General features: G+C 38.0%; 1 protein-coding gene across 1 annotated transcript; it reads left to right on the top strand.

The window, feature by feature from the left end:
* The first annotated feature begins 1,636 nt into the window (after positions 1-1,636).
* Positions 1,637-5,642, top strand: foxa3 (forkhead box A3). The gene is made up of 2 exons (XM_057348117.1): positions 1,637-2,316; positions 3,254-5,642. The coding sequence occupies exons 1-2, from the start codon at positions 2,245-2,247 to the stop codon at positions 4,502-4,504; spliced, it is 1,323 nt and encodes a 440-aa protein (XP_057204100.1). The 5' UTR covers positions 1,637-2,244; the 3' UTR covers positions 4,505-5,642.
* Positions 5,643-17,374: the final 11,732 nt, after the last annotated feature.

Raw genomic sequence — 17,374 nt, 5'->3', positions numbered from 1 at the left:
CTGGAGGACAGTAGATTATTCTATTCTTTGTAGTTGTTCCTCTCTATCTTTTTTAAACTTAGATGCACATGGTAAAGTTGAAACTTGTACGTATTTTAATGCAGTAAAGGATTTACGTCCATAATATTAAAAGTCATTTTGTGTGTGTGCGCCTTTCTATATTTAACACATTTTATTAAGATCGGGGAGAAGTTTGCATATGTTTTTGAACTCGCTATATAGCCTAACACCACCATATGCTGATTCCCCCCAAACCCTAAAACACATTTCTAATATTCTGCTTCCTCCATTAGCGACACCCATTAAGACTATTGTTATCCAATTATAGAGGTGTTAATGAACGATGCGCCTCTACATTGCAATGACAAGCGCTGAGACAGCAGGAGGATGTTCAGACGTGTGTTCGCCAATACACCATTTAAAGACAGCGAGGGATTATTGAGGAAGTCAGGCAGAAAAGCGTGCCAAATGATGTAGCCTATAGACACCTCTTAGATGTATCAGGCCATTTTAACTTTTATTCACATCATGGCAAACGACTGCAACAACGGATGTTTTCTGATGTCATTTTGTGAGTTGTCCATTCTGTGAAGTCGTGTGAAATCCCTTTCGGAAACACGCGTAAATGGTTTCACAGAGGTTGACCTGACTTTGATGAAAAGACCAATAACTGTCATTATTTTTTTTATTTATCTGTGCATTGTTAATTTGTTTATGTTTAGGCTATTTTATTTCTATTAATTGTGCGCACATCTCACAGTTGCATTTTGGGGGTCAGCTGTCTTCTTTAGCGACTAATCCTGTCGACCCCCTGCCAACTGATCAATTACATCTCCATTCATTAGCCATTAGGAAATGCATTGACATTGTGATGTTCTGTCTGCGCCTAACAACGAGATGTGTATTCTCATACTTGAGTCGTACATCGGTGGTCCTTTTTCACGGGTCATTTCAAGTCAGGGAAAGTTTGAAGATCTTCCTAATAATATACAAAGAAATAGTCTACTGAATTACTAGACAATGTGCACGTCTGACTTGCTTTTTACACGTAATTGAAAAACAAAATAAGAGAAGACCATCTGCTTTTTCCAGAAAGCATTTCGGATCAAGACAGTTTGTCTCTTGTGTTTCTTATGGTTTTTTTTTTAGAATTAAAAGAGTTTAGCCTATTATCTATTTTGTATGGTTTAGCCCAACAAATTTGTTCAACTCCTTTAATTGTTGTGTTTTATTTATTCGATTGTTAGAAACGAATGCACATCTAGGTTTGTGAAAAGACGGGGTGACGTCGTCTTTTTAAACTATATAGGGAATTAATCACCGTTCATCGCTTTTTCTGTGTCCCATCTGAAAGTGATAGCCGATGGGTATTTAACGACTTTTTAAACTGGCACCTCAGATTACTGATGTGGGACCCCCACCGTGACGAGTTTAAACCCTGATGAGCTTATACCGCCCTGAACACATCAATGACGACAGACAGAAACAACCACCACCATATGATGAGAAAATGATGAGAATGTGTCATGTTAACTAAAAATATAAAAAGCAATTCTATCACCAACATGTAACCAGATATCAAAATTTCAAAGTAGCCTACATCACAGCACATTTTCTGTATTTATTAACTAAAACATCACCTTTATTTTCTTCTATTATATCTAAGCCTGAATTATTTTGTATAGGTTTATCCTATTCGTTTTCATGTCAGTCAGGCCAGAAGTTGTTTGTGATGACAATTGAGACGGACGTGTCCGCCGGCCAATATACAGAACACCAGGGGGCAAGAGAGACCTTTAGGGATCTCTTCCTGAGTCCCGGGACAGTTTTCAAATGGGCTTTTGGGGCGGTCCCTTACCTGTGTGCGTTTAAAGCCTGGAGGTTAGACTTTCTTGCAGTACTCACTCACAGCGACCTGACACAGACACATCACGGTCAACGTCTCCACGGCAGCTTCGCTTTGGACTTTTTCAGGATTATTTTTTTTAATGTTTACAGAATACTGAGTGAAAGAACTCATCATGAGACAACACTTAATTGATCCAAGGGACTGAAGAGAAGAAAACGCATTTTAATCAAGAGAAGAACTAACGTTATACATTTTTTTTACTACAGTTCATGCTTTAGTTTTATGTGGATTTTGTGATTTTGGAATCAGAAAGTCTTTGGTGTTTTGGGAAATTTTACACGGTTTAGTCCTCAGTCACTATCCCGTTTTTTTTCGAGTTACAACTTTATTTGGGGATGTTGAGCTCTGTGAAGATGGAATCTCATGAAATTCCGGAATGGAATGCTTTCTACAGTGAGGCAAGTGAGGTAAGTTTCAAACGCTCTTCAGTCTTATAAATTTGTGATATACGGCCCTACACATTTTATGCAGATAAATAAATAGACTGATAGGCAAATATATGGATTATTGATTCATATAAATATTATTTATTATGTTTGGTGTATGAAGTTAAATATATGAATAGTTAGAATCTTATTTTTTCGTGCTTTTCTTCTTTTTAAACGCGTGGCCAAAACGTGTGGTGAGTAAGAAAAATGTCCACTTTAAATCAGAAGTTACCTAACTTTATATACTTTTCTCATTTTAATAAAAAAAATAACATTTGTTAAATATTTCTAAAGGTTACATTTAAACCTAGCATGTTAAATAAGGTTACGTGTAAATGTACGTCTAACATTAATAAGGAAATATAAAGTCTGTTTTTGATGATTCTACGTTTAGCTTGAAATTCGATTTCAGTTTAACGCCACAGTCTCTTTCACACGTTCTTTGTGTCAATACTCAAAAAGACAACTCGTTCCCATTTTTTTCATAAACACAAAATTATTTTTAATTTTTAAAACCGCGTTCACAAGTAAATTGAAAATATTGCCACTTGTGGTTTCGTAAACTCATAAATAACAGTTATTTCCTTTTTATTTGCTTTTTTTTTAAGTTTGCACATAGAGCAGTATCTTCATTTTAACCACTAGTTAGTTTTATATACAAGTAAAACAAAATTAAAAACGAAATAAAACAAACAAACAAACAAAGCGCTCTGCAAAATCCATAACAAACAATTAAAAATCCATGCAATAAAATATTAAGCAACAAAGTTTAATAGTCATTCATCATTTAATTTACATAATTGAGATTAATGATCTCCGTGCATAAAATTGTGTTTATAAATTAAGATTTTGTTCTCAAGCAATTGCTGATATGAAAACACTAATGTTCTCTCTCTCCTTTATTTATTTGTTTTAGATGTATTCCACTCAGACTGCCATGAACTCAATGAGCAGCTTGAACAGCTACATAAACCTGAACTCGGCCTGTTCCACATCCAGCATGAATATGGGTTACCCCGGTGCACCTCTCAACAGCAGCCCATTGACAAGCATGGGTGGAGGCCCCAACCACATGAGCCTGTCCCCGGTAGGCTCCTCTTTGAACCCCAGTTCTCTGTCCCAGCTGGGCTCGTCTGCCTCCTCTCTGGGTCCCCTTTCCCATTACCAGAGCATGGGTCAGCCTATGTCCCAGATCAGTTACCCGTCTCCAACCTCCCTTAACCGCACTAAGGAGGTGCCAAAGCCCTACCGTCGCTCTCTTACCCACGCCAAGCCACCATATTCCTACATATCCCTCATTACCATGGCGATTCAGCAGTCCGGCAGTAAGATGCTAACGCTCAACGAAATCTACCAGTGGATCATGGATCTGTTCCCATACTACCGCGAGAACCAACAGCGCTGGCAGAACTCCATCCGCCACTCTCTGTCCTTCAACGACTGCTTTGTCAAAGTGGCTCGCTCGCCCGACAAGCCTGGCAAAGGCTCCTACTGGGCGCTGCATCCCAATTCCGGCAACATGTTCGAGAACGGCTGCTACCTGCGTCGCCAGAAGCGCTTCAAGATTGAAGAAAAGTTGGGAAAAAAGAACACGAGCAAATCTCAGGAAGGCGGCAGTGCCAAGGGTGGGCACGGAGGTGAGGGAATGCAGGAGGAGCACAGCCCTGCCACGGGTTCAGAGGGCGCCGACTCAGCCCATTCCGACAGCTCCCATGCTGGATCAACATCAGAGGAGCAGCAGAGGAACCTGGTGCAGCTGGATTGCCCATCTCAGGCGCCTGGCCTCTCTCACAGCTCACCGGTGCCTATTCAATCATCCGTGACCTCTTCCATGCCCCCCTCCAGCTCTCACCTGCACTCTCAGGGCATGGCCGGCAGTCCCCACCTGTTGGCCAGCCCAATGCAGCACCTGGATCTGCAAAACGACCCGCTGAAGTCCATGGATCCTCATTACAATTTCAACCACCCGTTCTCCATCACCAACCTCATGTCCAATGAGCAGAAGATGGACCTCAAGTCGTATCAGGACCAGGTGATGGCTTACAACAGCTACGCGACGTCTCCTGTGGCCGCCAAACAGATTTATGACAATGCGGGCCCATCCGCCATTGACTCCGGTGCCTACTACCAGACCCTCTACAGCAGGTCTGTCCTGAACGCGTCATAATGCATCTCCCAAACAATTCTGCAGACTCTTGAGAAAAGCTTTTGGGCGAACCCTTTCTCATTCCTTTTCAGAGACAAATTTAATTTTGCGTTCTTGTTTTGTTGAGTTTGGTCAACTCTCATAAATTCAGGAACTATAACACAGGAGATGTATACGAATGATGCAAAGTGTATATACTGTTTGCAAATGTTTCGGGGAGCAGGAGTCAGGCATTTATTTATGAAGGGAAGAATTTAATATATCTTATAATTTTGTGTTTTGAAGTTACATTAAATAATGTGATTATTAGAGGACGTAGGTATGATTGCGGCATGTTTGAGTTCAGGTTACTGCTGTGTGCAGGTGTTACTGTGTTACAGGGAAACTATGTCTTGTGTTACAGCAATAGTCATGTTCAGCTTAAATGCACTACACACAGTGCACACTTTTTCCCTTGAAGGAGAGTTGTATACTTTGTGCTTGCTCCTTAGAGAAGCTGAAGAAATAACTTTTTTTTTCATTTTACACCATTAATGAAGTAGTTTTGTATATGCTAAATGGAGGTTTTTGTTAGGTAAATATAGCCATATTGACAACATAACATTTTGACAAAAACTGTGGTAAACCCTATTTTTTTGTTTCTTTTTAGAAATATGGTCAGTTGAAAATCATTTCAGTTTGCAACAATTCCACTGTCAAGTATGCAAAGCTCAGCTTTTGCTGTTACTAAGATCAGCAGACAATGTACTTTGGGTCATTTCCATACAATAGTTTGCACTAATGACCCCTTAGTACAAGGGGTGAGATCATTTGGTAACAACAATGCTTTTACGCCAGAAAATGATGCAAATTGCCATGAGGTGTTCAGGTCTTAGACGTATCTAACCTCCTAAGAGATTTAAAAGCAGATTAATTGAAAATGCCAAGCCATCACGTCATAAACAAACTTCTTGCAAACCTTTATCATTTTGTAAGAAAGCAGGTCAGAATTTATGTTCTTGTACTGTTTAGTTGTAAAAAACAATGTTTATTTAAACCCAGCTTTTTGATGGTTGGTCTTAGAATATAAGTGTCGTGATATTAATATATATATATTGCTATATGTGGTTGATTGTTTCATGGTATGTTCTTAATGTTCTTTTCTTATTAAAAAGCAGAAAAACAAATGAGTACTTTCTTTTGAGTGTTTTTTACTATCTATTCCTGTGAATAATTAATATGATCAAACCAACGCTGAGTAAACACATTCAAAAACTGTATTAATAAACCCAACTAGCAAATGGGAAAATGACTAAAACTTTCCTAAACAGATACAATCTGCATCTATGTAGAAACACCCTTGATTCCTAGAACGGCTCTCTAAGAACTCTAAGAAATTTACAGTGCAGAACAGAAGAGCAGAAGTAGAAGAAGGGATATTTCACCCAAAAATGTCTAACTCTCTAGTTGTTCCAAATCTGTGTAAATTTCTTTTTTCTGATGAACACAGAAAATATGTATTTGGAAGAATGCTTGTAACCTACCAGTTCTTGGACCCCATTAACTACCATAGTAGGAAAAATGAGAATGGTAGTCAAAAGTGCCCCCGGACTGTTTGCTGTCCTACATTCTTCAAACTATCTTCTTTTGTGTTTAACAGAACAAAAAAATAAAGTAATTTTTCCCACTATAGTCAATGGGGTCCAAGAACTGTTTGGTTACAAGCATTTGTCCAAATATCTTTCTCTGTGTTCATCAGAAGAAAGACATTTATACAGATTTGGAACAATTAGAAGGTGAGTAAATGATGACAGAATTAAAATTTTTGGGTGAACTGTTCCTTTAACTAAAGCAAAAGCCATTTTCATCGCAGAGCTGCATAATAAAACTTACAGTAAATCTGCACACGATTTAACTTACTGGCATAATTTTGTGATCAATTTTCAATTGACTTTAGATAAATTTCTAAAAAAAACAATTAGAAAACTGGTTTATATACTCTATAAAAAGCATAAAAATGGCATGAGCCATATAACAACCACCTCGCAGACATGTTCCATCTGTCAGGATAATAACCCTGCCATCATTTACCAACCCAACAGCATCCGGCTATAATGAATAACTACATCATTTATACCTCAACCCCTTCATTGTATTCCTGTTCTCTTGAAACCGTTTTATTTTAAAACCTCCCAACGTCCCCTTTTCTTCTTTCTTCTTAGATAAATGGCCGACAGAACTCCGAGGCCATGTTTAGGTGTTTTTGCTTTATCACAGAGGGATGTGAAACCATTCACACTTGTCACGTTGCTCTGTAGAAGTTTTCAAAGGCAGAGCAGATTGCAAAAGTGAGGGGAAGATGAAAGAGACATGGCTAGAAAAAGAGAGCGAATGTAAAATAGACTCTGCCCCGGGTCTCCTGGTGGGAATCTATAGATGCTATTTCTTCATGAGAAACACAAAGGGACCTTGCTGTTGGGGCACTAACCTGATAAGATAGCCACCGCTGGGCTGATATGGTTTCCATGGTGACACAATGGCAAAATATAGGGACAGGTAACAGAGGGCCCTTCCCATTGTGACTAACCTGCCGCTTACCTTTCTCGTGGAAATTATTGACCCAATTAAAAACTTGGGTTGTATCAAATTGAATGACTTCGTGGATTTCTTTTTTAATAATAGTTTCATATGTCATTGGTTTCGCAATCATGTGCCACACCAAACCCAATGCTTTCAATAGTTCACAGTGTTCTCAAAGTGCAACAGGTGCCAGGTAGTGACGCTGAGAGCGGAAAAACACGCATGGGTGTTGTGACGTTGGCTTTTTACAGGACAGAGTGAAGGTGAGTAACAACTTCCGTTCTTTCAGTACTAATACTCGCTGTTAGCCCTATTCCTGTTGATATGACACCACACTGATAAGAAACATTTGTTGGAGGATCATAACTGTATATAAAACACTCTCATCTGCTTCCACAGCCTGTTTCTGTTTCTGCTTTTTAAAAAACACAACGGGTGAAAAGTGCATGGCCAAACCGTTTATAAGGAGTTAAAAGGGATTAAATAATGAAAAAGAGCAGGAAATATAGAATTAAGGAAAAGCGAGAACTAAAAGACGTCCCTGGCTCTCTCAAAAGATGTTATATGCAAATGACAAGCGGAGCATCCTTAACTGTATCCTGTAGGTGGGGTGTGTCGTGTTGACTTTTGCTCATGTTCTGTAAAGACGTGCTCAAATGGGCCCCACATTGCTCCACCCTGTTCATGCCACCGGCATTTTTTTCAGGTGTCGGGTTTTTAATTCGAGGTGTGCTTCAGGGCAGATGGTTTTAGAATGTCCTTTTTCTTCTTTTTTATGGCTGCTGACGTTTGACTCATGATGATAAATGGTCCATTTACATATTACTCATTTTCGAATAGAATTATTGCCAATGCATATACTGTATATGAATACATGTATCTTTTTTCTGAAATAAAATTTGATCATTCAAAAATCGTTTGTCCTTAAATGTGGTTTGATGTTAGGTCACACTTTTATAACTTTTATATCACACAGTTCATTACATGTAAAAGTTCAAGAATTGCCCATTAAAAGACGCATATTTATTGACCCCTGTTTTGAATATAGAGGGGGTTGTTGCCCTCTGGTTATGCAAATAATGAACAAACTGTTTTGTCCCAGGTTGTCTCGCAGTGCACCGTATTCCAATATCACCATAGTGTACTTTGATTCGTGTATTTTTATATTCAAAAACTATTTTCAGTACAATTTACTGTCACGTTGGCTCTTTGGTTTTGGTGCAGAAACTGAGCCAGCAAAGTGCATACACAAGAGTGTGAGAGAGAGAGAGAGAGAGAGAGAGCATTCATAGTGCGTAGGTTGGAAGTAGATAAAGGGTTGGACTTTGCTCTATGGCATGCTGTGGGTGAAGGTAAAATGACTGCTGATTAGACCAGACAGAGACAACGACAGCCGAACAGCATGATTAAATTTTCCTTTCAGAGAGGCAGATTGATCTTGGCTTGATGACTGTGTCAACAAAACAGAGGCCTGGTGTTCTGTGTCACTGTAGGCCTCATAGTCAAATGCAGTCTGTTCTCTGTAGCCTGACCACAAACATTACAGCTAATTGATACTTATACGCGTTAAATCCTTCACATTGTAATGTTGTTTTTTGGCCTTCATACGCTGCAAAACTATTTCTGTGTTTTCTGTGACTCGTTCATTTAATATAACTTAATATATTTTTCGATGTTTAGCCTCAATCACTACAGGAGACATTTTGGAAATTCATAATGAAGTGAACAATTTCCAGAGACAAAACAGTTGCGCATCTTAGTTTACTTACAGTGTAGCCTATTTGCAGCATACCTTAAATGAGTTGCTTAAAATGGGTTCGGGTATATGTGTCAAGACTGTAAAATATGCTTCCCTTTTCGCTTCACGTCACAGATGTTTCATCTGGAACTGAATTAAATTATAAACAGGCAATTCCATGCAAATATCAACATTTCCATGAAAAAAGAACGTTTTTACCAAAGGTTTTCACCATAATGATAGCACAGATGTCAACCTTTGGTGGTTTAAATACCCATGTGAGGTCTCTCTTAAAGTTCTTAAAGCACCTTTTTGTGAGTTTCTGGGGCATGATTTTCCATAGGCAGGTGAGTGGTGCTTTTAGAATTGTCACATACAACTGTCCATATTTCTCATAAATAGGCACATAAACTATTTTATGTACTAAAAAAGCCATCCATTCTCTATTTGTTGGGTATTATTGCTTCTGGTCCGTACATTTTAATTCAAAAAAGATGTCCTTTTTCTGTCACATCCATAACACGTTTATTTCCCTCTTTTGAAATAGAAAACCCATGCATACACTGTAAAAAAAACCAGAACATAATTTTACTGTTATTTTTTACAGTTTTTTCACGTTGTTGTCCATAACTGTAATTTAATGACATTTTATGGTTTAATCAACAGATTTTTCATGTATTTTTGAAATACGATCAAAAACCGTCAAATTTAAAAAAAGGCCGCAAATTTACAAGAGAAACAGAGAAAACCTTGTAATTTTACAGGAAAAACTGATATTGTATGCAAGATTAATTTTTTACGGGATTTTTTACAGTGTATAGACTAATATTGTTCTGATGTCTGGGCTTATTAACAGATGGACGGTAAAATATAAACAGATGCTTCAACATACTGGTATACATCCATATAGAATTTATATCATAATGCTTGACCAAACAAGTGTGAAGAACAACATACTTCAGGTCCAGCAATGAAGTAAAGTTACTAAAGTAGTTAAAAGAAAAAAAACATTTGTCTCTGTGTGTGTGTGTGTGTGTGTGTGTGTGTGTGTGTGTGTGTGTGTGTGTGTGTGTGTGTGCGTGTGTGTGCTGTTTGCATGCGTGGTGTGGTGTGGTGTTTGTGCGTGTGTGTGCCGTGTGTGTGTGCATGCGTGTGTGTGTGTGTGTGTGTGTGTGTGTGTGTGTGCGTGTGTGTAGGTGTGTGTGCGACTGATGAAGGATTTCTGGTGGTTAAACTGAATAAACAGTTTTGAAACTACCCTTTTGTGTTGGAGAGAAGAGCTTTGGCAGGTTTAACAGTCCCATATAGAAATGTGTGTGTGCTCTGGTGATTTACAGGGCCTTGGATAGTGGCTGTCAAGTCAGGCTGTGTTGTCTTTTGGTCTAGTCGAGACTGACACTTTCTTCCTGATCTGTCCCTTAACATGTCCACATGGACCCCAGATGTGCAAGACATTCCTACTGAATTCATTCTCATGGTACATCCAAATACACACTCATAAAACCACAACCATCACCTTTGGCCTCCTAAGAACCTTCCGAGATCAAATAACTGTCTTAATAGATAAGGACCCTTCCACAAATCTTTATCTTAAAGATTAAATATGTCTACATTGACACCTATTGATAGTTCTTTCTTGAACTGTCACTTGTGGTCCTGTAGACTTTCACAGCTTCACTACTTTTAATTTATCCGCTTACAATGTCTAATAGTGTATGCAATATATCACAGGATAATTCTGAAACCTCATGGACATTTATCTGTTTGTAATATTGTAGTCAGTTATATTCTTATATGTTATATGTTTTTTCATGTTTGAGTCGGCACATGCAAGGGTTAAAAATAAAATGTATTTTTATAATTTTTTATAAAAATGGCATGGAAAAATGTTTCCAATACAGTTTAGTTGTCATGTTACAATAAAATAAATAAATAAATCATTTAGTTTCAACAGTCTGAAAAATAGTAATGTAATCACAATTCATTTATTTTGTTTAATTATTCAATTATTTAATTTTATTTATAAGTAATTACTTTTTTAAGTAACCTAGGACAATCTGTTGAATGTAATTGTTGTCGATTGTTTTTATATATGAACAAAAATCAATCCTTGAAACATAAATGCATGCATACCCAAATACTGTTACACCTAATGTATATATACTGTATATACCTAATAATTCTAATAAATGTCTTTTGGAGAATCGTGGCCAAAAGTCATGTTTTAATATCTACCCACACTTCCTTTAGTAATAAAACCTTGCTCATGAGTGGGTCTGAACTAGAAATGAGTGGAGTTTGACCAGAAGACTACACTTGAATGACTGTCAGTCATAATACAATCATAAAAAATAATGCAGACTGATAACAGTCAGGTGCACACAAATTGTTTTGAATTATCTGCTGAGGACACGCCCACTTTCAGACAAACACTGCAATTATTGATGCCAGTGAGACTAGCTCCATCCCCTCACATATGACCTCATCAAAAGAATCAATATGAACTCATCTCACATCAGTTATTCAACTAACTATTAACCATTTTGACTGTTATACCTTAACTCACCTCTGCATTCCTCCAGAGGGTTGAAGAAAAATATTATCATAAATAGAGCAGCAGAAAAAATGAAACCATTTCAAAATTCTTTTCCGTTTTTCTGAATTTACCATTCAAAGTTATGTGTTTAGGTAAAATTGTTTTGTTTCATTCTGTGAACTACTAACAATATTTCTCCCAAATTTAAAATAAAAATATTGTTTCTATTTGCATTTATTTGCAGAAAATGAAAACTGGCAAAACAGGTAAAAATAACAAAAAAGATGCACTGTATTTTTTTCAGACCTCAAATGCTGCAAAGAAAACAAGTTCATATTCACTTTTAAGCAATACAACAGTAATATTTGTACATGCGTTTATGAAAATGATTTTTTTATGTGATAACCCGGCTCTTTATCAGTTTTCATGTGTCATGCTGTCAGTCTTTCACATTGCTGTTGGATGACTTTGTGTCACTCCTGAGGTTTGATTTAGTTAAAATTCAACAGACACTGGACTTAAATGAATTTATCTTGGTTTTTTCCACGGCTGTTTTCTTATTTATGCCACTTACACCATATGTAAAGCTTCTGAAGAGTAGCTTAGTCTCAAGAGTTAATAATATTGATAATAATAAGAAATCATTTTGATTTGTATCTCAGTTTGTAACTGTTTAGCCTAGTTTGCATTGATCTCTGAATACAGCAAGTTTCAATAGGGCAGACAGACATGTAAGACAGACACATAAACAAAATACAATGAAAGTTTTGAATAATCTAGCAATTTGGCAAATCACTTTTTATCTTTCGATCTCTTTTAGCGGTTTTGTACATTGATGCATTTGCATAGGAAAAACTGTGAACAATCGGTTCCTTTCTTTTGAATGTCTTATTTGTTTGTTATCATTTCTTAAAAGCTAAACTTGCTTGAAAGCAGCATCTCATTCGCAAATATTGCTCCAGGGTACACGTAGAGACAGTTGCTGCAGCGTTCCAGCTTGTCTGGGCCACCTGAGTGAAGTGTTGAATAGACTTGGCCTTTTTTGCCTCTGGCCACAACTGTAGCTAATGTTAACTATGGAACACAAAGAGGTATTACACCTCACTCAGATAAGATCAGATAAGTCTCCCTCGTATAGGTGAAAGTATTTTTAATCTTGAGGGTTGGTAGGCATCGCCAAGTTCTCAGACACCCTTCAACTTGCCACAGTCACGTTACTGGGGGGGTTTGTTTTCGTGCCCTGTCGGTCCCGGGTTCCCCTCGTTTGCACCAATTAGCAATGACAGGAACCCAGCTGGGCCAAATTAACGGTCCGCCCTTCTCTCCTTATAGCGGCACGAGGGTCTAAAAACAACACCTTCGTGTGAGGAGGACAGAATCACATCATTCACTAGCCGTAGCACTGGAATGTGTCAAATGCTTCTCTTCCTCATGCGCTTACACATTCTCTCATGTCTCCTCTCATACACACACAAGCTTACATTGGTACATTCCACTCTGTCACACATACACCGTGTATATTTATCCATCAATAAATTACTCACAGGGGCTGCATTTGTGTTTTTTTTTTCAAATAAGATGTTCACACTCCACTCCTGAAACATTATCACCTAAACCCCCACATTGTTTTAAAGGGGCAGTTCACCCAAAAATGAAAATTCTGTTGTTTATTTACCCTCGTGTCAAACCTGTATGACTTTCTTTCTTTTGCATAGCACAAAAGAAGATCTTTTAAAGAACGTTGGTAACCAAACAACATTCAAGCGTTTGGACACAAAACCACTCAAACGTTTCTCAAAATATCTTCTTTTGTGTTCCACAGAAGAAAGGGTCATGTGTACAACATAAAGGTGAATAAATGATGACGATTTTTTGTGTGCGTGAACTCTCTTTAAGGAGCAAAGAATCACATGCATGTATGTACAGGTAAGAAAAAAAACTTGTAGATGTTAAAACTTCATAGGATGATTTGAGGACATGAGTGTCTCCTCTACAAAAGCGTAACAATATTGTCTATGCAAGACAGGACAATGACTTCCTTTTCTTCTCCTCACTCCCTTTTTCCATCTTTCTGTTTTTAGGCTACTGGGGTCCATAAACAACTGTGGCTGGAGAGAGGTGGAGGAACGGGGAAGAGAGGCGGCAGAATGAATAGAGCTAATGTCCAGTGGCTCTCTCTGCTCTTGTAATGCTCAAATGTGTTTTTTCTTAGTCCGTATAATCTACTAGATCTTACTATGACAACTATGAAGCACATTTGAGTGATGCTATCTCAAGGACACCCCGCCACCTTAATGTCTAGGTTTGATGTTGTACTTGATGTAAACATCATGTGTTTGAGTATTTACAAAAAAAGACCACATATTAAATATGTATAGTCCAGGGCAGAGATGTATGGAATTATGGACAAACAGCAAAGCAATGTTTGGTGTACTGTCAGCCCCTATGCATTTGGTAAAGGTAGAGAATTTGTTCTCCAATGAGCATTCCCTCCTTCCCATCATCATCAATGAGGCCTTCTTCTCAATGAAGTCTGCTCCTAAAATATCTGTTCTTTCCCCCTGCCCAGTCTTCCCCTCTCTCACTGCCCACTGTCTAAATAAACAACTCGAGTCTTTTTTGAACGTGCCCGACACACGCTCATTTACGTTCATTTGCCTCGCACTTCACAGGTGATATTTATAAACACCTCAAAAGGAGCTTTTTTCTTAAAAGGCTGAAGGTATCCGACTGAACGAATGAGAGTGTCTCTATCCCTCTCCATCTCTCTCTTTCATTCTTTTTCTCATTGGCATTCCTGCCAGTAGTACCAAACCACTGGGTTAACTTTCCTGGCTCCGCGGGACCCCGGACAATCGCTTCTTTCATTGAGGGCAAAAAATTTGGCCCCTGGCTCCTTCCTAGCTGTTAGGCCGCAGGGAGAATTTCGTTGCCTCTCACTCTCTCCGGCACCCACCTTCACAAAGCTACCTTTTACAGGTTTATATTTAGCCTCCTTCTTCACCGCTGTCCATTTCTTAGGTGCGGGCAGTTGTGTAGAGTAAAATTGAAAACATTTCTAAATGGCGAGGTTCGCAAAAACCATTTGGAAAAAGGTGGCGAGGGAATGGGTGCGGAAAACAGGGGCCGGGAGTGATGGTTTTCCTCGGTTGTTCCCGTAAGCGAGCTGTGTACTTTATTCAAATGAAGCAAAGGTGAAGGCCAAAATAAGATGATAAACAGAGAAAGAGCTAAAAGGTGGGACTGGCGAACACTTGATATTCTTCATATCCTTCATATCCATATACTGTATCTTATGGTTTTTGTGAAGAGATGGAAAATAAATATAAAAAATAACAAAAATCAACCTCGAACAAACGAAAGTCATACAATGCATATTTAAATTCTTCATCATCTTTTGGAGTGCATTAAATATTGACCATTTCCATTAACTCATAAATGCGCCACATAAATGATTTAGACAATTTTACAGATTTAAGAAATCCAAATAAAACAGTATGGACATCATGATAATAACTGGAAAGTAAAAGGAAACTGGGAAAAATAATCTTAATTCCCTTAATATACAGCATGTTGATTTCATTTGAGATATTACAAAAAGTTGATATGCACGTAGATTTTTTAATAAAGATCTTAATTGAAAGCTGATTGTGTGGATACATTCATGCAGATGGCTGGTAGACGCTGATCTCAGACCTGTGGAGCTATGGTGTTAGCAGAAGGACAACTCTGTTCTCTTCTGTTCTTTTTCTGTCTTGCATCCTGGTGTCACGCAGGACTTTTTTTTCCATGAACTTGTGAGGATTTTCACTGAGCTCACAATGTGTGCTCATTCATGACTCACGGCTGCTTAAACTTCACTCAACCTTTTCCCCTTCTTCTTGTAATCTCTCTCCCTCTCTGTGTCTAACTCTATCACTCACTCTTTTTGTCAAGCATCTGAACATCTTTATTTGACAACTTTATTGAGATAAACTTTTGACGAGTTTGAAGAGTTTTTGCTTCAGCTGCTGTCATCATCCCACCACACTTACAGAGAGCAGTCAGCACAGACTGAGAAGCCGCTCACAACATTCAGCTACTATTATGTATGTAGAAATGCATGAAAATAAATAAGAAATAAAAAAGATGTTAGTTAAAGGTCCAGTGTATGAAATTTAGCGGCATCTAGCGGTGAGGTTGCCAATTTTTTACCAACGGCTCACTCCACCCCTCCCTTTTGAAGCACTATGGTGGCTGACACAGGACTAAGGTGGTGTCTCGTTTTCGCTTCTTTGCCGAAGGAGATAACATATTTACGAAACGCATGTAGACCCGTGGTGTGTGTAGATAGAAATAGCTCATTCTAAGGTAATAAAAACATAACGCTTCATTATGTCACAAGGTCTCTTTATACACCTCTGAACACATAGTAATGTATATAATATTGCATTTCTGTCAATAGATCCTCCTAAAAGTTACACATTGGACCTTTAAATAAAGTATGTGGTAATAATTGCTTTCTCTTCATTTTGCCTTTTTTTATTAATTGAAATTACAGTTAAATGGGAGCTATAACTGAACTTTTAGTTTATATCGCAGCTATATGATATTATAATAGCTAAAACTGGCAGAGAAAAAACATCACAGAATCTGGTGCTTTACATCATAAAAGCACTAGAACACGGGTCCCCTTCCATCAGATGGGTGCGGTGTAGCTGACACCTTTGCTTGACTGTGAGTTTGCGTGTGAGTTTGTGCGAGAGACAGAGAGGGAGTGTGTGTGATGGTGTGTGTGTGTCCGCTGCAGTGTGGCACACTGCTCCGTTCTGTTCATTCGTCCAGTGGCGGCTGAGACGGAATTAGTGATACGGCGGGTGATTTTTCACTGCTCCGGGTGCTCCGCTCCAAACCAAATAAAAAACATCGACTCATTTACTGTTCTCTCTCCCAACTGCTCTTACTCTCTATCTCTCATAGGGACCTTCCAAGCTGAAAAAAATCAGTTCCCGCTCTGCAAATAGCTTTTTAATGTCGCTTGAACCTGTGTGGGTAAGTTTAGCAAACTTTACGCAGCGGCCAGAACCTCCATACCTTAGTTTAGGCCTGACCCTAACTTTCCAACATCACACAGAGGAAGTATCCTTACCTGCCTGGAACACTAATGGCCGGAAAAAGAACAGCCACCAATGCCAAGATGTGTTCTGGGTGTTATTTTTAAAAGATGAGGATTTAGACAGAAACATATTTTGCCGCCGCTGGCGTCACCATGATCCCTTGCTGGCTGTGTATGTTCACATAGTGGCTGGGCACCCAAACGTTTTTGGGGGCATTTAAATATGAATATCATTCATTAGACAACAAAATATCACCTGAAGAGATGGGTACAAACAAATTCTGTTTGACCCTCTGTAGAATTAACTTCACGTTTATTTGCCATTTTTGCAATTGAACTCAACAGGTAATCTTTAATGGATGCATATAGAAAGTGTCCAAATGCTTTCTTTCTTATTGTGTAATAATTTCTAGCCAATCAAATATGTATTTATTAGGGCTGTTAAACGATTAATCGCGATTAATCACATTGTGTTTACATAATACAGTATAAGTCTCTGTACTGTGCATATTAATTTTATATTCATAAACACATATACTGTACACATACTTTACATGTATATATTCAAGAAAATTAAAAAAAAAAATATATATATATATATAAATGTTTATAAAATGGTCAGTTCTGGTCCTTGATTCTGATTGGCTGAGCGGAGTTCTAAGCCGTTATAAAATACCCCAATATATAACAGCTGACCGCACCACATAGCCTAAATATCATTCTATTTACTTTATTTTATGAAACCTTGCTAAGCATATGGAATAACCGTTATTATATGTGTTTGTGTTTATAAATACAAAATAAATATGCAAAGACATAAATTATGTAAACACAAACTTTTATTCTGGATGTGATTAATCGCGATTAATCGTTAAACAGCCCTAGCTTTTATATGTGTGTATAAATTCCATTAGCTTTGATGTTTTCTTGTCTAACACAATGGCAAAACTTTTATGCATGTCT

This window comes from Triplophysa rosa, linkage group LG12 (genome assembly GCF_024868665.1).
Source record: "Triplophysa rosa linkage group LG12, Trosa_1v2, whole genome shotgun sequence".
NCBI classification, from domain to species: Eukaryota; Metazoa; Chordata; class Actinopteri; order Cypriniformes; family Nemacheilidae; genus Triplophysa; species Triplophysa rosa.
This window is presented reverse-complemented; position numbering and strand designations above follow the sequence as displayed.